Source organism: Mustela erminea, chromosome 7 (assembly GCF_009829155.1).
Source record: "Mustela erminea isolate mMusErm1 chromosome 7, mMusErm1.Pri, whole genome shotgun sequence".
NCBI classification, from domain to species: domain Eukaryota; kingdom Metazoa; phylum Chordata; class Mammalia; order Carnivora; family Mustelidae; genus Mustela; species Mustela erminea.
The window spans coordinates 15722756-15749939 of NC_045620.1; the positions used below are offsets into that span (position 1 = coordinate 15722756).

Below are 27184 nucleotides of genomic sequence, written 5' to 3' on the forward strand. Positions count from 1 at the left end.
CACCTTCCTGTTCCCTCTATCCCTTTCTGTGGGTAATAGCAACCCACATTTCCTTTGGAGAAATGCCCTACCCATCCTCTGTAGTCTGGTGAGATGGGCGAAGTGTCTGGCTCTCTAAAGGAGAGAACATTTCTTGAGGTCAAATCCATACTGCAGAGCGGCAAGCCTGCACTGCCCCGGCCATTTAGTGAATGGCCTTTGCTGCTTGGGAGCCATTGCTCAGCTCTGAGTATAAATTCAATTTTCTTGAGTCCATAGTGAGATAAGAGTCTTAAAATCTTGCTTTTGGGTGAGGAAAAAAGATTTCCTAATTTCCTAACTCTCTGTAGATCAAGAACACAAGTTGAGGGTAAGAGGAGAGAGATCTCCTATCAGCCCCAGTGTGGAGATGACACACTGTCAGATTAAAGCTCCCATAGAGCGGGAAGGGACAGACAATGGCCTTCTGGGCCTGCCCAGGAGAAAAAGCAGGACAAGCGTTCGGGTCTGCCCTCCCTAAAGGCCAAATCCCCCGTGTGGGGCTCAGAGGCACTTAGGTTTGGAGGAGGCTGGTGCCCCATTCCCTAAGCAGAGCCAAGGGAGAGCACTGGCCTTTCCGGAAGACTCCCGCTGGCTGGGCTGCAGCACCACGGTAGCTCCTCGGCTGGAAAAGCAGCCCCAGGTGAGGCGGTGGACAAGGGCAGTTCTCTCCTTCCCCTTCCGCCGTGTGCCATGTGGGAAATCCCGAAGGGTACGCCTGCCCCAGGGAGGTGCTGGGCGGACGAGGCAAGGTCAGGAGGCAAGCTGAGAGGACTGTGGTACACGAAGAGCTCACGACTAGAAACCCTGGAAATGTTCGTCACTCTGCTCGGGAAGGAAATCGGGCAGGCCCGGTCTTGGCGGGCTCCCCCAGAATCCACAATGCCAAGGGATAAGTCTAGAGCGGCCACATGGCAGGGAAGACCAGCAACGGGAAGGGAACACATCTGAACCACAAAGCTTGTCTGCTGCTGCGCACCCCCCCTGCCCACTTGGGGTAGAAGTTGGGATAGAAGGAGAAGGGGGAGGGGAGAAAACCCTGAAATACTGAGTATATTTGTGCAGAACAGTATATGAACTGGAAGAGAACACCCCCCCCCCCCCCCACATCCCGGCCAAGGACTGGCAGAATGGAGTTTGAGATCCAGGTGGGAGGAGTGAAACACAGGAAGTTGCACGGTTTTGGACCAGAGCAGCAGTGGGTAAAATCTGCTGCCGCGAAGGAGCCAAAGAACTTGAATATTGCCAAGGGGCACAGAAGAATGAAAAATGGGCCTAAATCACTCTGATGACGATGCCCCAGAGAAGCTGCCTGGGAATTCCTGGCAGCTGGCAGAGGCTCTGGTCTCCGGTCTGAGAAGGCCTGGTTATTCAGCATTCCTGTTTGCTGAGTGACCTGCCCGATATCTTTTCCAAGAGAGCCACAGATTTTCTCCTCTCAGAAAGAGCATCATCCTGGACGGGAGATGAGAGGAGTTGGAGGCAAGACCCCTGAGGACCAGCAGCTGGGGCGGGGGGGGCAGCAGCTGAGAGCAGGGCCACAGAAGCCAGCAGGGGGCTGGAGTTAAGGAGGTCATGTCCAGTGTCAGTACTCAGAACTCAAGCACCCTAGTACTGAGAAAGAGGCCACGAGATTCAGCAACAAGGAAGTTGCTCGTGACCTTGGCAGGAAGGGTTTTGGTGGGGATGGAAGTCGGGCTGTAGTGGGCTGGAGAGGGGGAGAGAGAGAGAGAGAGAAGAAAAGACGTAGAGATCCTGACTGTGGTTTTGAGGGTGAGAAAAGGACAGGGGCTTTGGGGGGATCTGGGTAGAAGCGGACTTTGTGGGTTTGGGTTTTTTCTCAGTTTTTGTGTTTTAAAGGATGCGAGAAGATACCGTTATGTTTCTCCATGTATGGAAAAATGGAGTGTTCCCTTGAGAACAGGGGGCAGGATGGGAACCAAAGTGGTGTCAGAGTAGAGACTGGTCTCAGAGAGAAGGGGAGGGACTGGCTACAGACACGGCCATGAGGAAAGGACGCAGAAGACCTCACAGCCAACAGCTTCTGAGGACACAGGTGCCCCTTTCCGGTGAAACCTTTTCTTTTTCCCTCAGGCAGAATTAGACGCTCACGAATGTAAAAGCAGAGAATGAAGAAACACCCTGACAAATGATAGCTAAATGTCAACGCTCGAGAAGGCAGGCCGGTGAAGAGACCACGCAGCGCAAGGAAAGAACTCCTGGAGTTAGGCTGAGCCGGGAAACCATCACACAGCCGTTCACACGTAGAAGTTGAAGACTTATCAAGACTTAACTCAAATTAAAGAACTCAAACCGCCCACTGTGAACTGGAAGATACAGTAAGTGCAAGTCCGTAAAAACTTAGCTCAACAGCCTTGTAAAGACCCTGAGTCTTTACGTTTTTGGTGGTTGTTTTGCGGAGGTAATACATCATCGGGACCCAACAGTCAGGACACAAGGTGCGGACCGACCCCACCCAGCCCCATGTATCTGCCTGAGCCTCGGATACCTCCACGGGGCTGCCCCACAGATCTCTCAGGTTCAGTGAGTGTAAACTCGGCTCCTTATTTAGAGGATCTCACTAGGCAGGAAGGCAGAGCGGTCTTCAGCCAGACTGCCTTGGTTCAAATTCCAGCCCCCACTTCCTAGCTGTGTGACCTCAGAAAAGTTACAGTGCTTCTCTGTCGGTTTCCTCATTTGGAAAATGAAGATGATCATGGTACTCTCGTCAGACTGTTGAGAGGATCAGACTGAGTTTGCTGATAGCCAGCAAGAGCTGTAAGAGTATGAGCTTTTATTATTATCCCCCATTTAAATGTTGTTTTCCATCTGTTCACTGCCAACTGGATTCAGCGGGGTGACACATCAGAAATAGGCAACAATACCTAATCAGTGGCTCAGACCAGAAAGCAGATTTTCATTATCCACTTTCGCTCACTGCCCACCCTGTTCACATATAATCTCTCATGGAAGCCTGATGTATTAAACTTTCAATCTGCTACCCTGCCCTCCAGTCCTACGGCCACCTGCTCTTTCCATCGCTGCCAACTCAGGCCCGGATCACTGCGCCATCCAATTACAAGAGTAATCATTCTAAGATAAAATGGTCATTTCTCTTCCCTTCCGTAGTCCCCACGATTCTGAAAATAAGCCCCCTGACACGGCCTCTAAGATGAAGATGCTTCACGATGGGATTCCTGCTATCACCTGCACTTCAAGCTCCCGCTCCCCAAGGCCCCAAACTTACTGGCTTCCTGGATTGCCCTCCCTAGTGAATGGCGCCACCTACTGTCCACTCATTCACTCCGGCCAGACATCTCTGACCAGCATGCCCAGGCAAGACCCACTAATCTTAGATGCTGTGTCCCCTTAGGTACCTCTCCCCCCTCCAGCCACTGTTCTAGCTCTGGTCTTCATTTACATTAATTCAAATGTCTACACACTGGTCTTTCTTACATCTCCCTCCTTCCTCATCTACTTTCTTTTCTTTTCTTCTTTTTTTTAAGATTTTATTTATTTATTTGACAGACAGAGATCACAAGTAGGCAGAGAGAGAGGGGGAAGCAGGCTCCCTGCTGAGCAGAGAGCCCGATGCGGGGCTAGATCCCAGGACCCTGGGACCATGACCTGAGCTGAAGGCAGAGACTTTAACCCACTGAGCCACCCAGACGCCCCCCTCATCTACTTTCTAAGAGGCTGCCAGAGTGACATAAATGGTCCTCGGGCACGTCACTACTTTGCTTAAGGGCAAAATGCAAGCTATTTACAGGACTCTCTCCTTGAGTTGGCTTGGGCTCTCTCCAGTCTCATCTTTGTCCTTTCCCACATCCCAGGTCAATGTCTGACTTTCAAGTTTAGACAGAACCTCCTCCAGGAAGCCTTGTCTGAGACATCCCCATACATCTCCAGACAGGGTTAGACAACCCTTCCGGGGGCCCACAGGGCACCCTGTGCCTTGGCTTATACACAGCACGGGGCAAGCAGCACGTATTCACTTAAGTCTGTAGAAAGAAGAGAAGGAACTGGGGACAAACCAGGCTACCAGACACACTGCAGTCCCACGGCAGAGACCAGGACGCAGCTCTCTTCCCCCTGCAGACTTCCAAAAGGACACCACACATTTATTCTGCACTACCGCACTGCTTTGATAACAGAAGTATTTCATAACAGGATAATGGTGGAGGATTAAAAATATTTAAATAGTTTCTGGCACATGGTGAACTTTCAATGCTTTCACTTGATAAGGAATTAGTGCCAACTCTGTGCCAGGCAAGCGTTCGGGGCTTGGGCATAGGCTGTATTTTCATCAGCTCTAAGACACTGCTATTTTAGACTCCCCATTTATTGAAGGTATCATCAAGAAAAAAAATAAATGTTACCAGGACACAGCTGTCAATTACAGGACACATCCATTTTTTTTCAGAAGGCTAAACTGTGGGAAATATCACCTAGGAGTCAAAGAGGAAAGTACTGATAAACAAGAGACAGTCTCTGTTCTTAGCTCACTTCTATTCCAGTGAGGGGAGTGGTAACAAATATATATTGCCAGGTACTGTAAGTGCTATAATGAAAAATAAAGCCAGTTCAAGGGCCACAGATGAAGGGGCTTTTGGGGTAACCGGGAAAGGCCCTGATGGGGGAACCGGTACGAGCAGAGACTTAAATGAAGAGGGGAGTTGTGGGTAACAATGTTCCAAGCAGAGGGAACATCAAATACAAAAGACCTGAGAGGGAAATGTGCCTCGTAAGTTCAAGAACAGGCAAGTCAAGTGCAACTGGAACACGGTCCCACACCCTAGGCAGCACAATTCTTCAAGCCCAATGTACTTCCCAGGTGAAAGCAAGTATGCCTGATCTAGTTAGGGTGTGTAAGGGAAGATGGGTAGAGGCTAAGAAATGTGGCCTAACTCAGTGACCAGGAAGGTGGGCGTAGAGTCAGATGGCCTAGATTTGAATCCCAATTCTGCCACTTCCAAGCTATGTACCTTGGACAAGTTATCTGGCTGCTCTGAACCTTAGTCTACTCAGCCGTAAAGAGGACAAAATAAAAGCAACTACTTTGCAAGTTGGTTACAAAGATTAGATGAGACAGCCCTTGTACATCAAGATACAAATGATCATTATCATCACCATCCTCTACTCCAAAGTCATTTCTAAAACTGTTTCAAGGTAAGGAATAATGTACTTGAGCCTTGAAACATTTACTGCAACTATACCAGATTACCAACTGGTAGGATGGCAGCCACATGGTTGGGAAAATAAATTTTTTTGAAGGTTCTGAACTTGCCTTTTCCAAAGTTTTTTTTTTTTTTTTTTAAATCAAAGTTATCTTCCATGCATATTGATTATTTTTGCAGTATAATTTGACGAAATGAAGTCCTCTATTCAATCAGTTATAAGATACATAGAATAGGAAGCACTGCTAAAGTAATTTTATAGCTACCATAGCTTTCTGATGAAATGATATTACTATGTGCATTAAGTTAATGCCTAGTCAATTTCCTAAGTACATAAAGTCTGCACATAAATCAGGGCTTTTTCCAGGGTTGGAAAGACCCTCCCAGTGTTCCTAATACATTAGCAATAATATAATACAATAATAATTTTTGTTTCTTCAGATCACATGTTTTCAGCTTCTCTATCTCATTCTGTCATGAAGTGCCACATAGTGAGCCACGCCTGTCTGTGACGACTTGAAATTTTAGGCCATGGCAGGTCATGTGAGTTAATGGACTTCAGACACATTCCCCAGAGGTTCCTGCCTTCCAAATACTCCCTGAGTAATGAGCCACATTCACAGAAAGGATCTGACTTTATGATGGAGATAGGCTTACATGAAACACTTAAAAAAATTTTTGCTTGTTAGTATTTAATGCCATAATGGAAGGAAATAAGGTAGAATGAAAATTTCACCGAAACTGTATTTAGCAGCTAACCTCCAGGAATTGCTGGGCTTCGGGGATTCCTGACTGATCTATAGTCCTTGCCTTCAAGTATGCGGCAGTTTTACCAGAAGCAGTATTTTCAGCTTAATAACCCATATTTAGTCTTGATGCAACTCACTCTGCAATTCCAGAGGGAAAAAAAAATGCAGCCCATTTTCCTCTTATTTATTCTTTTCTAAGAGATGCTAAGAAATGAGTAGCAGTGGATGGACAGGCTTTTGAGACAGATTAAATCCTGACTCAATCACTTACCAGCACTGGGTGACAGCACAAGGGGAGCTAGATAGGACAAGGGATCTAACATCTGAATCCCAAGTATCCTCATCTGTAAAATGTATAAAATCACAAGAATATTAAATGAGAGAACACGTACATTGCTGCTGCGTGGTAGAGGCATTCCAAGGTCTGGCTGTAGTTAAGTTGGATGGACTAAACTATTTCCATCAGCCTATCTACTTTGGTGACGATACCTAAATATCAGGGGCTGAGAGGGCCCAGTTTGGGCTCAGGTAACAACCCTCACCCTAGTGTTGGGCCAGAACCAACTCCAGCCAATTCTATTAAGGAAAGCCATCTCTTCCACAAAGCTCGGAGAAATACAAATGTTTAACCTGGGTACGGTGAATGCGGAGAGGCACTGCTACGTCAACAGAATCAGTCCCGGGGACCCGCACGCGGTGGGGTGGGGGTGGGGGGAGTGGTGATTGCAACTGTTGCACACATCACCTCTTCTTTGCCCTTCACCTGAGCAACCGTCAGAGTCCTATAAATGGAAAGATGCCTTAAAGTCATCTAGTTAGGTGAACTGCCCCATAAACCTTTTTGCAAAATTTACTGTGTAGGGGCCTTTCTCCGTCGAGTTCTCACTAGCTTTTCCAAGGAGCCCGCGTCTGAAAAAAAAACGAGATTCGCTGATAAAGTCCACTTCCTCATTTAACAATTGGAGAAACTGAGGCCCAGATATGTAAAAGCAGTCGTCTCAAGTCAGACGGAGGCATTATAGCCATTCCAATTCCGGCCTCACGTTCGTGACCCTGGCCGTGCCTGATAACCTCCCCCGCTTCCCTGCAGGCCAGGAGACGAGGGCTTGCGTCCGAGCTCTGGAGATGCTGCAGGCCGTCGGGTTCCTTCGCACCGAGACTCGGGCCAAGAGCTCAGCGGGGTCCCGGTGCCGCGAAGATCCCCCTACCCCGCACTCGGTCCCCGGAATTTCCGTTGCCATGGCGACTCCAGGGCGAGCACCAGACCCAGGGAGACCTTGGAAAGCGAGGCGACTGGACGACTGCAAAGAACAGCGCCTACTCACTCACCTGACACAGAGGAAGCGGGCACGCCCCAAACTCCGGTCCCCAGCGAACCCGCGGAGCACCGAGGATTAAGCGAGGAGAATAACAGGAAATGACGTACACGCACGTGCTTCCGAGAGGGGCGGGTACAGGGCATTTGAGAGGCAAAGCCGGTGCCCCGCGCCTGCGCAGCCACCGCCTGCAGCGCTGCCGAGTCACTGGGGTGGGAGGAGCATGAGCAAGGGGCGGGGCGCGTGGCTGAGTGACGCAGGCTCAGTGCGACTCGGGAGGCGCGGGCTGGCCCCTCCGCGGGTTTGGATCCGGGTCAGTCAGGCGCTGCGATCTGCGAGAGACGATCTGAACTGACGGGACCGGATTCCCGGAGCGCCCCAGCTGCGAGGAGGTGAGTCCCTTGACAAGACGGGGAGAGTTCGCGGCATCGCGTTTCGGCCTGCGGGCCCGACCTGGCCTCGGGCGGCTTCCCCTGGGCCCGCCCGCCTCTCGTCGCGTCGTTCCCCCCGGCGTTGACTGCCTGGGCCGGGCCGGGCCGGGCCGGGCTGGGCTGGGCTTGGGCCTCTCCGCGCCCCCTCGGCATCCGCGGCCTGGGTCGGCCCAAGCTCGGGTCTCTTTCCCCTTCCCGCGCCCCCGCGCTCCCCGCCGCGTCCCGCCCCTCCGCCCGCTCCCGCTCTGCTGTAGCTTCCCCTTTTCGCCTCCCTTGGCCGCCCTTTGCCCCTTCCCGCCCTTTCCCGCTTGTTTCCGAGACCCAGCCTCGTTGGCTGCCTCTTCGGCTCCGCTCCCGCCTTCTCCCGCATCCCTTGCGCCTCCGCGCGACTCCAGCCTCTCATTCTGGCCGGAGAGCATCCGGTAGAGGCACCTTTCCAGCTGGAGACCCTAGGCGGGCAGAGCGGAGGCCTTAATAAACAGCTCTCCACTCCCGGAGTAACACCCCCCCCCGTTCGCCCCCAATTTCTGACCCTTTGCCTTCTCGTTTAATTGCGACCGGTCCAGATTCTGGCAAGGCGACAGCATTAACACCGTGCGTTACCTCTAGCCACATCGAGAGCGTAGGGGGTGAGAGAGTTTGTAGAGATGGGAATGTGTTTTGATCTGAGGGGCCGATAGTTGCAACCTAGACTTGATTGTGTCTTAGGGGGTTGCAGGACAGGGTTTTCTCTCCCGCACTCCGCGCTTCCTGGGAGGCTGGGAAAGTTTCTAAATCTTTAACATTGTGATGACACGCTTACGCGGGAATCCTTTATTGATCCATCTCAGGTCTTTTCAGGGTCCTGGAAATTTGGATCCAGGTTTGAGGTTAAGAGGTCATGGTTTTAAAACTACAAGATCTAAATAAGATTGTGACACATGCTGTTCTTTGAAACTCAGAGAAAACCAGGAATTTGCCCTTTTGATGGAGAAACTTAGAAGAATTTTACTTGTCATTTTTGAAAGGTTGGGAAAATCCGAGTTAAAGTTAAAGTGGCCCTTGTGATTCAACTTAAAACAATACAAAGTAACTTCGAATAGGCCTTCAAACTTTGATCTCTTTGGGAATTGTCCATTTTCTAGAAGTCATTGCAGTGAAAATGGCAAGAAATGTTTCCATAAATTTAATTTTAATGAAAAAGGGCAAATCATTTACACGTTTCCCAGAGTTAGTTGTACAGCTCTTGATTTGAGTGAATGGGAAGCTAGGAATACAGAGGAACATAATAAGCCTGTTGTAATTAATTACAAACATGCTCTGATTTAGCTCTTAAGGTCATGTCTAAGACTCACCTTTGCTCTGGGTTGATATAACAGAGGGAAAAGGTGCATAATCGGAATATTGGAAATCTGAAAATAGTTTAGACAGAACTTCATCCCTCAAGTTTTACTCTATAGCCAGTTTTTATTTTGGTCTCTTTTGGTTTTCAAATAATAGATCTTTTGGTGTGTCAACAAGAATGTTAACTAAGTTTGTTTAAACACGTAGAGGTCACCTGAAGTGCAATTAAGTTAGGACTGTATAATTAAAAATTACATATCTGGGTGCAAAAGCTTCTTAGCACAGTGTTAGGGCAGGAATGAGATTCCAGTTCTTACAGGAATACGGTTCACAGTGCTAGTATGTGTCAGGTTTATCCTTCTATCCCTAACATCCAGTCTAGTGCTACAGCACATGGTAGGAATTCTGTAAATATTTGTGGATGGAATGAATTTCTGCCTGTAGGATTCAGCAGTGTCTATTTAGTTGTGATGTGTACTGATTTCCAGAGAGACCCAGAAAAGGGTTTGTGTGGGGTGTTCAGGAATGGGAAGACTATCTTCAGATGTTTTTAACTCTGTAAGAGCAAATAGTGTGAGCATTTGGCTGGCTGGTCATAAAGTAATTGAGGAAAACTATAAGCCAAACTTCAATTTAGTTCTGCCAGCAGGAATAATTTGTTTATAATTTATAGTAGCACTCTTCTAGGTGCTGTGGAGCTTCCAAAAATATTAGGATAGGATGTGTTACCTTTGCTTACCTCTTTCCCCAGATATATAGGATATTAGTGGGTATCTGGGAAAGGACCCCTCTCTAAATCCAAAAGCATTAGAGACCAGCAAAATATGGAGTTAATAATGTTTCCTCAAGTCAAGGTGCTGGTTAAAGTAACCAGCAATATATATGTGGGGAGTGTGTTTAAATTTTTTGATTTAAGAAGTTGCAATAAAAGCCAGCTGAATTCTTTGGAGACCGTTTTCAGTGTTTGCCAGAGAGATCTGCCTAAAATTCCTTCTTCTACATGTAAGTAAATAAATAAATGAAATGAAATGATTAGTGTTAATTCCTTGCTGCTTTATTCTGCCACTGGTACACTATGATTACATTATATCAAACATATTATGACACCCTGACCTTTGGAATATTAGAGGTCTCACAATACCCTAAAACTCACCGCTGAGAAATGAGCAGATAAGGAATCAGAGAAGTTCCAAGTAGGGTCCATAGAGAGGCACTGCTCCTTCTGAGAGTGCCTGGGGGGTGGGAGGGGGGAAGGGGGTTAGGTGGGGTTATAGCAAGTTAGAAATAAGGAAAAGGTAAAATTAATCCTTTTCTTCACAAATCTACCATCTTCTGGTTTTTGTTTTACATTTTCTCTTTCTGAGGCCCTGTGATACTTATATTTGTTCAGATTATATACTTATATTTGTTCAGATTTGATGTTAACTAATTTATTCCCTTAGTGAAAAAATCAAGAATCTAGATTTCAGAGGGTTTATTGATCAGACTTCTCTGCTTCTCTGTTGTGTCTCTTATTGCTCTGATTGGCCCCGTTCCCCTTTTCTTTGTTTAAATATAAAAACCAAGGTGGAAGAATGGAATGGAGAAGTTCCATTAATCAAACTGGTTAATTAAGTGGAGATCATTTAAAGGTTTATCTAGAGAAAAAAATATATATTTTTACTTTCCACCTTTTTCTTTTGGCAAAGTTTTATCTTTTCAAGTTGCATGCATAGTTCATTTATTTTCTTTCTCGTATAATAATTAAAATAATTTGAAGATAAAAAATGAAGGTATCAACCTTATTAGTAAGAGTGTAGAATAATCAGTAGTCATTGAAACATATTTGTAATCCTGTTTTAACAATGGTAACATCTTGATATCTGAGTATGAATATTTATATGGCTATGAATACGGGTCAGAACTGCTTTAGAGAAATGCCGTCATGTGTCATGAAGTTACACTTAACGGCTATTGTTAGGGTTGGACTACACAAATATTCAGTATCATTTTAAAAGATCAGAATGCTGTAGTTGGGCTTTTTCCTTTTATTTTTGGTGCAGAGTTCATTTTGTCTGTGGGTTTCTAGACCTCTACAACTGGACAGATTTTTACCCCTTGTTAAAAACTATACTTAAACATAAATTTCAGGTGATCTAGTTTTCAAAGCTGTGTAATAGGATATTGGCCTCAAGTATTTGGACAGTTTAAATTCTACCATAATAATTGAGTAGGATACAGAATTGTTGAATCACTGTGTTGTACGTCGGAAACTAATACAATATGTCAACTATACTTCAGTAAAAAAAATCTGTTCCAATAAATACATGTTTCTGTATCATTTTATTTGTTTTTTCTTAAGAAATAAAACCTACAGTCTCCAAATGTCTATACTGAAAATTCCTTTTAGAAATAGCAATTTCCTTTTTTCTCCCTAACAAATAGTAATGGTATGAGGAATATAGATTTTAACAAAAGGTATACTTTGAACCTACTGTTTTCACTTTGCTCATTTTATTTTTATTTTATTTTTTAGTATTAACGGCAACATCCATAGTAGTGTAAAAACTTTCACAATGAAATCTGAAGCCAAGGATGGAGAAGAGGAGAGTCTACAAACTGCTTTCAAGAAATTAAGAGTGGATGCATCAGGGTAATTAAATATGTAATATGTTTTTTGGGAATTGTGTACTAGATTTAAATAGCCTTTTCCACTGAAGACGTTCTCATGCTCTCCTAAAATTTCTCATTATTCATAAAAAATGAAGATTTAATAGTGTGACATTCTACAGAATTTTGCGCAGCATTATTTTACTTATAAAGAAATCCTTAATGTTCACTTTTGAAAAGTGGCGTCTCATTTGTACTCCCATGTTGGGTGTTTTGGTTTCCCTTCGTTTTGAGGAGGGTTCCCCACCTTGCTCTTGAATCAGAATTATCAAGCAGTATCCCATCAGGAATTTTCTCATACATCTCTAGGGAATCACAGTGTTTTTCCCTAAAAGTGAATTGGCTCCATAGAAATCCACAGACATTCTCGATTTCATATGCTCTGATTGCTGAGTCTATCACTATGGAAACCTCTATTCATTAGGGTTCTGTCACTGAGATCAATAATCTTGGACCCTTTCGCCAAACTAATTAGAGCACCTGCAGACCAGCTGCTGTCTGAATGTTAATATTTCACCCATTGCAAAATGTTCTGTACAAGACTCTTTTCATCTCCATTCTTCACCCCAGGCCAGAAGAAATCTTGAATCTCTGATAGACACAGGAATATTTCTTTTCATGAATGGTAAATAAACCCTGGAAGCTCAGAGTCGAACACTTCACACCAACTAATAATCACTGAGGTTTATTACCCACTTCTATGCCCTAGACACTAGCTTAAATATCTTTACATGTTATTTAGTCTTCACTGCCAATTTAGAAGATGGATACAATAGTTATTACAGTTTACAGAGGAGCTACAGATGAATTAGGTCACTGGCTAAAGGCCACATTGGTGAGAAGTGGTAGAGTCAGGATTTGAACCCAATTTGCGTCCAGAACCTGTGCTCTAACCATTCCTTTTTATGATACCTTGAAGACACCAGGAAGAGTTGCACACAGTAGTTGGCACATAGTAAAAATTAGTTGTTATAGCTGTTTGTTTTTTCTGGTTTTATTTATTTATTTATGGCCTACCAGGTGAGAAGATTTGTACTAATGGGTTTGCACAAGAACTGGTAATGGTGCTCCCATTTGCTTCAAATAAGTATCTCTCTCCTCCCAGTGGCTTTTCTGATATGGTCATCTTGCCATTTAAATTGATCAGTAATTTTTAAGTCATTTTGGGAAATAATAGCAGAGAAATAGATAGTTCCAGATTATGGTCACATTCCTTTGTGATTTCTGGTATAGAAATAATTTTTTTAATGAGGAGAATGCTAGGAATGTGTATACACATACAAACACATACACATACAAATTCCTTAGCATATATATATACATATGAGTAACTCTTCGTACACGGATTTCTTTCCTGGTGTTTTAGGAAGTTGGAACATAAAATTAAACTATTTCAGTATCCCTAAAAATTACCTGGAACATTAAAAACAAAAACAGCAATAGCACCTTTGAAGATTTTATATCTTACCGTATCACCTGTGGTCAGATACTGCAACTTTGTAGTATGTGATCTGCTTGGAGTCAAGTTATAAAAAGGAAAGGGGAGTAGAGAACATTTGAGAAAACCAAATAAGAGTAGAAGGGGTGAGTCATTACCATGACTAAGCAGAATAAGACTTGTGTAATGTATCATATGGTTCTAGTTGTTTCATATTGTTGCTGATTTATAAATGGGACATCTGAGGTACTGACTCATAAACTAACCAAGCCTTGCCAGGAATTTAATATGATCCTGTTCAACAGGTTTCGATTCCCAATGGTAATTTGTCTTATCAGGATAAATCTCTCTATATTTATGAGAAAACAACATAATCCTTTTTATCTGATTATAAAATAATACAGTGCTTATTACAGAAAAATTCACAAAACAAAAAGTAAAAATCTCAATTTACCATGACTGCTCTTAACAATCTAGGCCATCTGTACTTAACACCGTACATTTTTTTGACATAGTTGAGATCATAATATATGTATAGTTGTTTATCTAATGCTGTTTTCTCTTAATATTATAAGCATTCTCTTGTGTCATTCAAGTTCTTTGTACACTTAATTTTTAATAAACTCCGAATATTCCATTGACTAGATGTATCATCATTTGTCATCATTTATATAATGTAGTATTTTCTATTTTCTACTGGGCATTTAGGTTATTCCTATTTTTATTTTAAATTAATTTCAGTGAGCATTCTTTTACTTAGTAGGTTAAAGTGTCTTTTCTAAGGGATTGTGATTAATACCGAGGCATGTATCGTAGGAGCCTAGTGTGTGTTTGTGTGTATATTGAAAAGATCTGCAAGGATTTATACCAAAATGTTAATGTTGTAAATCTCTGGGTTGTGAGATTATGGACACACTTTTTTTTCTCTCAAATTTTTTCATTTTCTTTACTGGGAACCCATATTACTTCTGTAATTTTAAGTTTTTTAGTTGTCAAAAATACTCCTTTTTAAGTTAGAGTGAGTCTCCTGAAGTTTTTGCTCCTCAGCTTAGTTCTTGTGATTCTGATTTGCACATAAAATAAGTGGTCACTGTCATTAGGGTTCTCTGTGGACATAAGGCCTTATCTGGCCCAGATAAACAGCCTAAAAGTCTATTTATATCCTGCTGCTGATCATACTTAAGAATTACTCTTTGGCTTCTGACTCTGCAACTGTGGGCTTTTAGGGATCCCCTAAATTTGGTTTTGGAAGGAAATTTACTCTGAAAGGTAAGAAATTTTTTGAGAAACCCCAACTACAGAGAAAGGTGTTAATGCAAGTTGTGTTTGAGTTGGTGAGAGCAGTAAATTGTCCTCCTTTCGGTTTTCTGTAAGCAGTAAACTTTGTTGTTTCTCCAGGTCCATAGCATCTCTGTCTGTCGGAGAAGGCACGAACGTCAGAGCATCCGTCAGAACAGTAGCAGATGATACCAAACCGAAAACCTCATGTGCATCTAAAGACAGTTGGCATGCGTAAGAGCTTCTTACTGCAGATGGTTTTTCTCCCAATACTTTAAATTACTATTGGACTTTCCTGAGTATCCAGAAAAGAGTATGTTAGATGCAGAGCCCCAAACCCAATGATTAGGGATGAGCCATTCTTCTCAGTTGAGAATATGCTGAGACTCGTCGTGTGGTTTGGTTCGTAGTCAATTTTTATAAATGCCCTGTGTGTGTTTGAGAAGAATGAGTCTTCTCTGGTCATTCTTGGGTTTCTTTTATGTCCATTAAATCAAACTTTTAAATGTATTATTTAAATATTTTTTCAGTAATTTTCTTCCAATCTATTAATAATTGGGAGATGTATGTTGAAATCTTCCATACGGGAGTGAATTTGTCTGTTTTCCTCTTAAACATTTTTATTTTATGTATTTCGAAGTCATTTTGTTAGATTTATACAGTCTAGGTTCATCCCAGTTTAGAATGTTTTCTTCTGATGAATTGAGATTTTTAATGATGTAAGTGACATTCTTAATTCTTTGTAATGGCTACTGTCTTAAAGTCTGTTTTTTTCAGAATTAATATATCAGTCCAGTTGTCTTTTTGTTGACATTTGCCTATTATATCATTTTTTATCTTCTATTTTTAACCATTGTGTGTTTTAAAATTTTAGCTGTGTCTCATAAATATATAGGGCCTATTTTGTTTTATTCATTCTGACAGTCTTTTTCTAAGCTGAGTTCAGTCCATTTAAATTGATTTTGATTATTGATTGATACATGTAGACTTGTTTCTGCCACTTTATGTTGTTTGTTCTACTTCTTTGTGTTTGTTTTTGTTTTTTTACTCTTCCATCCTTCCCTCTTTCTCCTTCTCTCCTCCTTTTAAAAAGTTGTTTGAAATGGCTTTTGTTGGTTTTTTTCCCCATCACTTTTCCTTCTCCTGGCTTGGAAATTATATGCTGTTTCTATTCTTTTAGTAGTTAGCCTTGGAATTCCACCGTACGTGCTTGTTAACAAAGACAAAAGTTATTCCAGTGACCCTTGAACAACACAGGGGTTAGGGGTGAAAAACAGTAGAAAATCCACGCGTGTAAGCGGGCCCACACAGTTTAAACCCTTCTCGTTCAAGTGTCAGCTGTATTTTAACCCTCCGTACAATCTTTTTACTCTGAACTCCTAACTTCCATGCGCAGTTGCCCAATATTTTACTTTTCTCGTTTCTTTTTAATCTCACCAATAGGTTTTATTTTATTATTTAAATAGTGTTTGTTTATCTCATTTGCTCACCATTATTGCGTCTAACACCTTCCATATAGGATGCCTTTGCCTTTCTTCCTAAAGTACTTTCTTTAGAAATTCCTTTAACAAAGGTCTGTTGTTAATAAATAGGGTCTCTTGTAGAACTCCCCATACAGTGAATTTCAGTGGTGCCTCCTCCTTGGTAAATATACTTTCATTTATCTGAAAATGTCTTTGTTTCCTTGTTCTTGAAAGATACACCTGATTTGATATGCCTGAAGTCCTAGTTCTAGATTGAGATATTTTCTCATATACCTGGAAGATACTCATTGTCTTCTGGCTTCATTACGGATGTTGAAAAGTCTACGCTCAGTCTTACCATTCCTCATTTTGGGAATAATCTGTCTAGTCTCTGGCTGCTTTTAAGATGTTCCAGTTTTGGAGAATCTACAGTCTTGCCACAGTGGTCTAGATGCGGACTGCTCTTTTATTTGTCCTTTTTCGTGGTGCTGCCTATATCTGTAGATCTCTTTCATCAGTTCAGAAAATTTCTCAGTCCTTAGCTCTTCAGAAATCACTTGTCCTCCGTGCTCTATAGTTTTTCCTTGGGAAACTCCAGACTTCTTATTCTATCTTACATATTTTTTTAATTGCTTTTACATTTTTTCCAAGTCTCCTCCACGTCAGGGATAGACGAGGAGGAGGTCAGGGGTAGGCAGACTTTTTTTTTATAAAGGGGCAGATAGTAAATATTTTAGGGTGGGAGGCCAAGAGGTGAGTTTCAAGGATGTTATGTAGGTATGGATATAAGCGAGAAAATTTCTGCCCTGCCCCATTTGCCTGATGCACACTGTCCTGGCTGGTGGACACACTTTGTGTTCAGTTGCTTAGTTTCAGGGTGAAATGATGAGCCAGGTGGGGCGGGAGGATGGACGGCAATACTGGAGTCCGGTTTACCGTGTGCCCTGGCGGCCCCCAGATTCCAGCATGCCCTTCTTTCCTCCAGAGAGCCCCACATAAGCCAGACGCTTGAACTGAGATTCCGCCTCTCAGGTGCTGGCGGTTGCTGGCAGCAGAGCCCCAGCATGTAGATGGTACCAGCGTGGGACCTGGGCCGTGGTGTGACGCATCTGGCCAGGAAGGCAGGCACAGGGAATAGAGAACCGGGTGAACGGGGATGCCCTGCCTGGTCTCTGGCTCACAGTGCTAGTCCACAGGAGCAGTATCTGTGGGCTGTGTGAAAACAGCCAGTTTTGACCCACAGACTACAATTGGCTGAATTCCGTTAGAAATAATTCAGATTTATCTTCCAGTTCAGTATTTCTTTCCTTAGTTCTATTCTCCTGTTTGGCCCAGCCATTTAATTTAATTTCAAACTTGCTTTTTTTTTTTTTTTTAAAGTTCTTTTTGGTTCTGTTCAGTTTTGAGTCACTTTCTCTTTTTTTTTTTTTCCCCTTTGCTCAGCTCTTTTATTTATTTAACTATCTTATTAAAAGTTATGTAGAGCGTCTGGTAATTCCCAATATCTGAAAACTTGAGGGAGTCTAAATTTATTCGTCATCTGTTCCCAGTGGTAGAAATGAATCCTAAGTCTCTGCTCTGTGTGGTAACCGTGACATCATGACATCATGACCCAGTGGCCGTTTGCGTCGCCAGCCGCACACAGTGGTATAGAAGCTTCTGTGTTCAGAGCACAGAGCACAACACTTGGGCTTACAGCATCAGGTGCTTTGGGGTGGGGGCTTTTCCAGACCCACTGGCTGATGGTTCGCAGATCAAGGGTTGGGATCAGGAAGTGTTCTGCACCCAATGTTTGGCCCAAGAAATGCAATTAAAAACTACCCTTTACCCCTCCTATTTCTGTAGCTTGCTAATAAGGAGATGTTGAAGTTTTTGAGATGCAGATTTAGGCAGCTCAAAAACAGAGATAGGCACATCACTTTGGGGGAAACTTAGGACCTCAGACTCAGGAGAGGAGGTAAATTTCCAGCTATCACAAAGAATCCTTTTAGGAGAGCTGTGTGTCCCAACATCTTTTTGTGCACTGTTTTCCTCTTAGGTCTACAAGGAAGTCTTCACGAGGAGCAGTGAGAACCCAGCGTCGTCGACGTTCTAAGTCTCCTGTCCTTCATCCTCCAAAGTTTATACATTGCAGTACAATAGCTTCTTCTTCCAGCAGCCAGCTCAAGCACAAAAGCCAGACTGACTCCCCTGATAGCAGCAGTGGGCTGGGAATTTCCACCCCTAAAGAGTTCACTGCAGGAGAATGCTCTACTTCTCTCGATACTAATCACACAGGGGCAGTCGTTGAGCCTTTGAGAACTTCGGTTCCCAGGCTCCCATCAGAGAGTAAGAAGGAAGACTCCTCTGATGCTACAGTCTCCCAAGCAAGTCTCAAGGCCAATGATCTCTCTGACTTTCAATCCGTTTCCAAGCTAAACCAGGGCAAGCCATGTGCATGCATAGGCAAGGAGTGCCAGTGTAAGAGATGGCATGATATGGAAGTGTATTCCTTTTCAGGCCTGCAGAGTGTCCCTCCCTTGGCCCCAGAAAGAAGATCCATGCTTGAGGACTACTCTCAGTCGCTCCACACCAGAACTCTGTCTGGCTCTCCCCGCTCCTGTTCTGAGCAAGCTCGAGTCTATGTGGATGATGTGACCATTGAGGACCTGTCAGGCTACATGGAATATTACTTGTATATTCCCAAGAAAATGTCCCACATGGCAGAAATGATGTACACCTGATAGCAAGAAGCTAAGTCCTATGCTTTAAACCAATGAAGGGTTGTCAGAGAGATTTAGTTAATGGCAGACCTTGCGGCCACGTTATGTGAGAAGACGTCTCCTTCTGCTCACTGTGCTTGCAATAAAAACTTTTCTTGGCATCTCCATTCATCTTCATTCTTTAAACTTAACTCTCTGCATTCTTACATCCGCACCAAGGTGAGCAGATCAAAGGAAAATCCCTCTTCTTTAGAAAAGTTTCTGGGAGATGAAGAAACCATAATTACTTGACTGGTAGCGATGGGTATATGGTAAAAGGCTACAAGTAAAGCATTGCATTTTTCAGCTCTGTTTAAGATTTGTCAGCCCAGGAAAATGAAACGTTTTGTAACTGGACTGAACATTCGTCACGCTGTAGTTGCCAGCCCAGAATTTTAGAAGTTCTATGACTGATTTAAACTGTCTCTGATTTAACACAAGTTTATTGTGTCTTTCAGGGTTCTTTATGTCATTGTTAAGCCAGAGATCTAAGGTTTACATTCAATATGAATAAACTAGCTGGCCTGCCCTGTATTGTTTGAGAGAATCATTAACCGTCACCAAATAAACCCCGGCCGGCACTTGGTACATGAAGGCACGTTATGTGAAGTTTTTCAGGTAAGAAGCAGCTTGGAGCGGCTGCTTCAGTTGGCACGAGGGGGCGTAGTATTTAAAACCAGCGTGCATCTTCTACATCGATGGCATTTTAACATCTGTGACATGTTTCAGTCACTTGTAATGTAGATCTCATACCTCAGTTTCAAATGTTCCGGATGGATATTATCTCTCTCCACTGCCCTCGTACCCCAGCCAACCCAAAACAATTTGATAGACGCGCTATCTTGTGTTTCTGGTTGGCCATCCCAAAATTCCCGCCAGAGTTCAGTAGAGAAAAAAAGAAAAAAAAAACTCGGTTTCAGCTAGAGGATGAATCCCTGTCTTTTTCAGATGGCTCCAATGTGAATTTTACGCATACCACATAACATACTGTAATTCAGACCATCATCCTAAGCATTCCCATCAAATTCAGTGAAAACCTGTCCAGCCATTTTAACATCATGTTAACAGAGAGTTTGTTTAAGTTTTATTTATGTTACAAAACAAGTTTTATTCTTTACTAAAACATCCCACTGAGTGGAGTTGGTTCATGACAGTGGGTGGGGCCTGGGCTTCACACATAACATGATTTGCACTTGGGAGGGATGGGAAGGGTATTCCCCGGAAAAGCCCTAAACATAAGCTGTGGGAGATCTGTGCTAGTTACTAGTTTGGTGTGGATTTAGTGACATCTGAAGGCTTTGGTTTAGCAAGGGAGCACAGTACCTTGCCATCACGGGCCTGGAAGCAGAAATTTCTTAATGCTAGCAGAAGGAATGTTACTGCATATACCTAAAGCAACGGTTGTGAAACCTTTGGTCTCAAGACTCATGTACAAATTAAGGATGCCAAAGAGCTTTTGTTTTTGTGGGTCATACTTACAAATATTTACCCTATTAGAAATTAAAATTTTAAAAATATGTATTACTTGATTTTTAAAATAATGATTTTATTCATGTTAACATTTTTACTTGAATTAACAAAATATTTTAGTGAAAAGAGTGGCGTTTTGCAGTTTTGCAAATTTCTTCAATGTTTGCCTTAATAGAAGACAATTAGATCTCATATCTGCTTCTGCATTCAACCTCTTGTGAACATTGTGTCGCGTGACCTCTAGAAAATTCTGTACACTTGTGGGAGATGAGCATGAAAAGGGCAGTTAATGTTAATGTCATGACACTAGTTTTGACCTCACAAATGCCCTGAAAGAGTAGATCCCCAGAGCACACTTTAAGAACCTCTGATGAGACCGTTAAAGAGTTTCTACTGTAAAGGCGCCCACCACCCACGCCCTCATCTCCACAACCAGCATCTTGCTTCACCTTTTGTATTAGCGAGTGTGGAATAATTCGGGCTGAGTGCGGTACTTGAATAAAGATGGTTCCTCAGTCTTTTAAGTCTTTTTTAGCTTTTAAGTCCTGTAGTCTGGTTATTTACTTAATTCTCTATGATAACAGAACAGTCATTAGAGAAGGAAGGAAGGTCCGCCTTCCTTTCAAACAGAAGCTGCGGTGAGCACGGGTGTCAGGACAAAGTTCCAGTGGCTAAGTAACCGCTTGAAGAAATCCAAACTTGGGTGAAAGCTAGCATTCCAGATCCAGAAGATTTTGACTGAAATGTAGATACCTAACATTTCAGTCAAAATCTCAAAACCTGAATCCTGAAGCTAAAAACTATTCTGCTCAGACCCAGCTGGCCAAATTTAATCTGAATGTCCCTCACTGGAACTTACGACTTTTCGTGAGTGTGATTTATTGAATCAGTCTTTCTTGAATGCACCCTGGGAGATGGATTCAGATTATGGATTGAGAAATTTTACTCTGAAAAGTCGCATCCTGACATGTGCCTTTATTAACTGTTCATAGAACCTGCTTTCATCCATTTATTCCACAAATATTCGTGGGGTGCCTGCAGCCATACGAGTTGCTGGGGATAAAACAGCAACAGAATGACATCCTTTACTCGAGAGAGGATTCCAAGATCCTAAGGGCTGGGGCTGGGGATGGTGATTCCTTTCTTTGGGTGCTCAGAGAAGCTTCTGTGATGAGGTCGGTGACATTTGAGCTGAGGCCCGAAGAAAGGGTAGATATTGTAGATATTTGGGGGCAGAGCATTCCGGACAGATAGACAGCAAAGAATGTCAACGTGGCTTGAAGCAGGTGAGGTCACAGAAGTGTGGGGCAGGGGCAGATCATGGAGGGCCTTGCAGGCCATTTTTAAAGGCTGTAAGTCCTGAATGAGGTAAGGGGCCATTTGGGGGTTTTGGAGTAGAGGCGAGGCATTATCACACTGGCCTTTACCGAGAACACTGGCTGTTCTTTGTGAACTGGGGAGCAGGAGAAGAGGCAAGAAGGCAGTTGCGAGGTCACGGCAATGGGTTTTGATGGCTTGGACACTTGGCAGTGCAGAGGAAGAGATGTATTCTGGAACAATTTCAGAGGTACAGCCGAGGGGATTTGCTGATGGATTAGATACAGGGTATGAGAGAAAAACTGCAGTTAAGGACTCCAAAGGCTTTCAGAAACTGGAAGTTGGCCCATGGAGCAGATATGGGAGAAGTTGGGAGTCTGGGTTTGCTCTCACCAAGTGTAAGTTGCTTCTGAGAAGCCCTGTGGTGATGTGGTAGACCTTTACGGAAGATCAGTAGGGAGGTTCAGGCTGGAGACATAAATACAGGAGCCACGAGGATAGGGGTCTTACTTAAAGCTCAGACTGGAGGAGACCACATAGGAAGTGAATGTAGGTAAAGACCCAGACAGACATTCCCATGGTAGAGAGGTCAGCGGAATGAAGAGGAACCAGCCAAAGACTAGGTAGGAGCAGCCAGTGAAGTGGGAACAGAAGAGAGCAGTCCCATCGGTCAAGTGAAAAAGCGTTTAATTAAGAAGGGACTTGGAAGCTGCCAAACGGTGCAGAGAAGGAAAGGTGAGCCGGGGCTGTGAGCAGGCACTGGGCATACAGCGTGAGCCGGAGCTCCAGGCACTTGGTCTGCGTTCTTGCTTTTTTGTGGAATGATGATAATCCTTGCTTCAAACTACTCATAGTTCAGAGAAAGAGCCCACATGTGCAAAGGCATTTAACCCAGCCAGGAAGCTTCTCTGAGGGAAGGTGGGGCTGCTTCAACTGAGTCTTCGGTGGGTTTCTGTGTGCAGGTCTCTTCTCTCTATTCTGGATTTTTGGGGTCATCCTCCTGCCCCCGGCCCCAGGCTCCCTGAGAAGTGATCCACATCTGAGAAATGAGAAAGAAACAGAGGAAGCAAGTGACTCCTCTCTCTGATCAAAAGACAGAACCACAGACAAAGAAAAGACCTGGCAAAAAGCAAGAATGGGATAGCTCTTCAAAAGTGGTTTAGAATTCATTTCAAGTTTAGCAAATTACCTTCTGCCCAAGGAACTGGCTTTCCTTAGGAAAAGCTTCTGTAATGCTCGGATGGCCTCAAGAGGCCTCCCTTTCCTTGAAATGCACTGCTTCCCGGCGGCTGGAGGCAAGAGCTGCTCCAAAGCTCAGCCCCCGTTGCCTAAGGCCAGCACCAAATTCAGCAAACGATGTACTAAAACTTTTAAGAAATCAAAGCGCCCCTTTACCAATAACTTAGTTTATCAGCTTAAAAAGTGAAAAACCACAGGGCAATGCTGAGTCAACAAGTATTGTGAAGAGTAAGGAGGACTGCGGTGTCGAGGTATTTAGTATTTAGGGGATGATCCTGACTTACCTCTTTGGTGACTATCTTATTAAGCATTCCAGTTTGAGGAGCAACGTATCAAGTGAACATAATATTAATAATAGCTAATATTTATTAGGTGTTTAGTGTGCTCCAAGCCTTTTTACAGTATTAAGTTACCCAACCATGTAAGGAAGATCCTGTTACCCTGAATACTAATAATCCTTCGAGGTAGGTACTTACACAGTCAAAGAATTTGTGGGTTAGGGAAATTAACAATTGGTCCAAGGTCACCCCTTGTGAGGGGCAGAACTGGGATATGAACACATACCTAACTCCATGGCTACCTACCCTGCAGAGCCTATGGTACATGGATTTGTGAAGGTATAAATGTTACTAAGAAATGGTTTCTTAATTTGAAAACATACAGTGGTTTTTTTTTTTTTAAGATTTTTATTTATTTATTTGACAGACATCACAAGTAGGCAGAGAGGCAGAGAGAGAGAGAAGAGGAAGCAAACTCCCCGCTGAGCACAGAGCCCGATGCGGGGCTCGGTCCCAGGACCCTGGAATCATGACCTGAGCGGAGGGCAGAGGCTTTAACCCACTGAGCCACCCAGGTGCCCCAAAACATATAGTAGTTCTTAACCAGGAATGAATCAGATTCATCTGAGGGGATTTTAAGAATACAACCGCCCAAGCCTTTTCTGGGAACAATCTATTCATTGGTTTGGGGTGGTGGGTAGGGGACAGCTCTGGAATCTGTTTATGTTTTTAAGTTCAACACCTGAACTTAAATCTTAGGAGTACTCACCCTTGGTAGGGAACCACCATAGGGAGCTGCATGGGTGCACAGTGACTCAATTTATCAGGCAGAACAGCCCAGGAGGACACAACAGCCTCCCAGCCTTTGAAGAAGATTATGGTGATTTGCCCAGCATTTAACTCCAAAGAGTATTGAACTTGAACAATTCGAACTATCGAACTTCCACGTTGAGATGTTGCTTTCCTCTCCTCTTGAGAGCAGAGCTGGAAAGAAACGTGTGATTCTCCAGAGACCTTGGTGAGAAGTGGCAAAAGCAGAGCGAGGCATTCTTAGAAGTGAATTTGGGTAAGCAGTTCAGTCTGTCCGGCTGGCCGGATGGTGAGTTCAAACCTAGAAGACGCAGTGTTTATCCAGAGCTACTTTTCTGCCCGTCCCCTCAGCGAACAGCCAGCGGTAGTGAGCTCAGAGGCTGTGTGTTTCTGCCTCAGGCTGAAACATGGACCCAGAAGGGGCTCTTTAACAGGGAAGGAACCAGGAGAACTGGGAATCCACTGGGATGAAGGGAGAGAATATTTTCTGTCGATTTCTGAAACGAACAAATCTTCCGTAGTGACTTCAAGGAGCCTGAGTCATGGTGGGATTTGGAGTATGTAAGATTAAGTCTGGAGTCAGATAATAATCCATTCGTCCTCAAGTGCCTTCTGCACTTGCTTTTTTAGCGATTTTTATTCCCCCCATATATCTCCATCTCCGCTCCACCCCCCACAAAACAGCTTCCTGTTCTTGATGGCTCCTACCTTTCCCAGAATTACTCTATGCTCCTGGGCTCAGCTGGGATTTCCAATCATTAGTCCTGGCCACGGCTTCATGTCACAAAGATTTATTTGTCCCTTTGACTGAATTTTGGTGGGAACCTGAGTGCTGGGAATCCACCCAGGCCCTTCCCTCATGACCCTGCCCCAAGAGCTTTCTGAGGTCTGGCCTCACAGGCTCTGAGGACCAAAGAGAAAGAAAACTTGGAAAAGGGATTTTTTTTTTTTTTTTTTTTTAATCACGGTCTTGGAGTATTGTGTAGATGACTTCATTTCAAATAACCAGCGACACTGTGTCTCGGAGACAGAGAAGGACAGGCTCCTCGCCCCTCTGAGGAGAGAACCTGGGAGCATTCAGTGCCTTCAACGGGCTCTTTCCAGGGTTTTCCCAAGGCTGCGGAGAGGGCTTGGGGGTTGTGCATGAGCGCTGGACTCAGGTTTTCTCTATTTTCCAGACTCTGTTTCCAGAACATCACTTCTCTTCCTGAGTTCCCTCCTCTGCTTTCAAAAGCATATGGGAAACCAGGCCCGTGCCTTTCTCTTTAGGTCACCAGATTCCTTTATGGGGCTGGCAGCGTGTATAGCCCCAGGTCCTGTTAGGGCATGTGAGTGGTGGTGGGTGAGATTTGCCAACCTCTACGCTCTGGGGGATTTTAAGTGTTCCAGGACTGGCTGTTCCCCTAGTCCTCCTTTTTCCTTCCCTCCCTTCCCTGACCCCTCTGCTGCTTCCCTGCCTGCAGACTCAGGGGACCCCAAAGGTGGAAGGGAGCTCCTACCCAGGCGGAAGAAGAGCCACCCAATTGCCCCAGCTGCCCACACTTAGTTCCCCGCTGTCCATCCTCTGCCCCTCCAGCCACTCCCTGGGTCTGAAGCAGCAGCCCAATTTGAAACACCCCTCCCACTTTGAAGGAGGCTGGGCTGGCCAGGGGGTTATTTTGGGAGCAGCTTCTGAGATCCAATGGCCTTGTTAGGGCAACACTGACCTTCCCGTCCCAGGAGGAGGGCAGGATCCAGAGAGGGGCGGGGCAGCGGCAGGGAGACCGACAGCCCCGCACACCCACTGGGTGGAGAAGGGGGCCTGCCGGCTGCAGGAATTCAGCCTCAGGCTGGGGGCTGTCACCAAGGAGGAATTTCCCCTTTTCAAAACTGGACTGGGGACCCCTCCACCCCACCCCTTTCACTGTGCTTCTTAAAGGGATCACACCGTTTTTCTTCTGACTCCAGGGAAGCCAGACTTGGGACGCTCTTTGGAGACTTTGAATCTTTCCCTCCTGCTTCCTTCCCAACTGGCAGCCTTCCTGTGGCTGGTTGAGTCGGGACCTCCCAGGCATGGCACTGACCAGCCGACCCAGTGCTGACTTGGTGCCAGGGCTCATTCAGCCTCTGGTGGCATCTTGCTTTCTCCCTCCTGGGGCGCAGTGGTGAGTTAGGGGCGCCCAGCCCTGAGTGTGCTTGGAGCGTGTCGTTGGCACCTGCCATCACCCTCTCTCCCCCAAGCTGGAGGACGGTGAGGCTGTCAGGGACTATGATGAGATGAGTGGGGGCCGCTTTGACTTTGATGATGGCGGGGCATACTGCGGGGGCTGGGAGGGGGGAAAGGCCCACGGACATGGACTGTGCACAGGCCCCAAGGGCCAGGGCGAATACTCGGGCTCCTGGAACTTTGGCTTCGAAGTGGCGGGCGTCTACACCTGGCCCAGTGGGAACACCTTCGAGGGATACTGGAGCCAGGGCAAACGGCATGGGCTGGGCATAGAGACCAAGGGGCGCTGGCTTTACAAGGGCGAGTGGACACACGGCTTCAAGGGACGCTACGGAACTCGGCAGAGCAGCAGCAGTGGTGCCAAGTATGAAGGCACTTGGAACAACGGCCTGCAGGACGGCTATGGCACCGAGACCTATGCCGATGGAGGTGAGCCCGGCCTGGGGCCAGCAGAGCTAGTAGGAGCCAGACCCGTGAGGAAGACTGGTGGAGGGTGGGAAGAGGGAGGGGCAATGTGACACAGAATCAGAAGAGCCAGGATGTCCTTGCTGTGTGACGTTGGGCAAGCTGCCCTACCTCTCTCAGCACTCATTTCCTCATTAGTGGAGGTTGGGCCAATAACAGGGCCATTGAGTAGTGTCGGACAAGACCTGCTGTATAACTACATAGCACATATTCAGTAAAACCTAACTACTACCGTTGGCTTGGTAGGATTACAATCAGCCATGGAATATACTCCGGCTTGTGCTCCAGAAGAATTTGGACCTAATCTCAACTTTGCCATGAAAATTATTTTCAAGCCATAGATTATGAAGTATTCATTCATTCACCCATTCATCCATCCATCCATTGTTTTGTTTACAGCCTATTTCTGTTGTACCTCCTATGTGCTAGGTATTATAAAAAGAGTTAGATATAAAGAGGAATAAGATAGCACCCAAGGCTTCAAACACTGGCTTGTAGATAAACAATTATATACAAGTAGGTAGAGTGCTGTGGCAAAGAGGTTAGATTCGAGGAGGTCAGGGACTGCTTGAGAACAGGTGACATCCGAGCTGGATCTTGTTGGGAAAACTGCTTTAGAGAGCATGTGAGTGGGGAGAGCAATGAGTTAGAAGCTCAAAAGCATGAGCGTGCCCAGTGGGTTAAGGAGATGAAGAGGAATTTTCTGTGGCCAAACAGCTGTGGGAAGTGGTAGAGAAGATATCATCACCTCATCCCCTGGCTGTGACCTTGCATATATCACTTAGTTGGGCCTCAGTTTCCTGATCCACAAAATGG

At 44.7% G+C, this 27184-nt stretch overlaps 2 protein-coding genes and 1 long non-coding RNA gene across 4 annotated transcripts in view; 2 read left to right on the top strand and 1 right to left on the bottom strand.

The window, feature by feature from the left end:
• Positions 1-329: 329 nt before the first annotated feature.
• LOC116594934 lies at positions 330-8425 on the bottom strand. The gene is made up of 3 exons (XR_004287465.1): positions 8295-8425; positions 7274-8140; positions 330-792 (listed from the first exon to the last, which is right to left on the bottom strand). It is a non-coding gene; the product is annotated as an uncharacterized LOC116594934 (long non-coding RNA).
• Positions 7544-19987, top strand: OSER1 (oxidative stress responsive serine rich 1). 2 transcript variants are annotated; one of them, XM_032350602.1, is made up of 4 exons: positions 7544-7652; positions 11530-11646; positions 14500-14613; positions 17881-19117. In XM_032350602.1, the coding sequence occupies exons 2-4, from the start codon at positions 11570-11572 to the stop codon at positions 18563-18565; spliced, it is 876 nt and encodes a 291-aa protein (XP_032206493.1). In that variant the 5' UTR covers positions 7544-7652; positions 11530-11569; the 3' UTR covers positions 18566-19117. The 2 variants fall into 2 exon arrangements, with proteins under 2 accessions (XP_032206493.1, XP_032206494.1); XM_032350603.1 differs by lacking the exon at positions 7544-7652 and adding an exon at positions 10211-10309 and having other exon boundaries at positions 17881-19987.
• Positions 19988-25250: 5263 nt separating this feature from the next.
• JPH2 (junctophilin 2) overlaps positions 25251-27184 on the top strand; it is a 65037-nt gene continuing 63103 nt past the window's right edge. Inside the window, exon 1 of the mRNA XM_032350600.1 lies at positions 25251-26332. Within this exon, the coding sequence (XP_032206491.1) occupies positions 25954-26332 (379 nt within the window). The 5' untranslated portion in view covers positions 25251-25953. The remainder of the gene's footprint in view (positions 26333-27184) is intronic.

Bases quoted from the DNA above. Each gene is read 5' to 3' on its own strand.
- OSER1 (XM_032350602.1), top strand. From the start codon at position 11,570: ATGAAATCTGAAGCCAAGGATGGAGAAGAGGAGAGTCTACAAACTGCT. The intron at 11,647-14,499 runs GTAATTAAATAT...TTGTTTCTCCAG, and splicing joins TTAAGAGTGGATGCATCAGG to GTCCATAGCATCTCTGTCTG. The intron at 14,614-17,880 runs GTAAGAGCTTCT...TTTTCCTCTTAG, and splicing joins TCTAAAGACAGTTGGCATGC to GTCTACAAGGAAGTCTTCAC.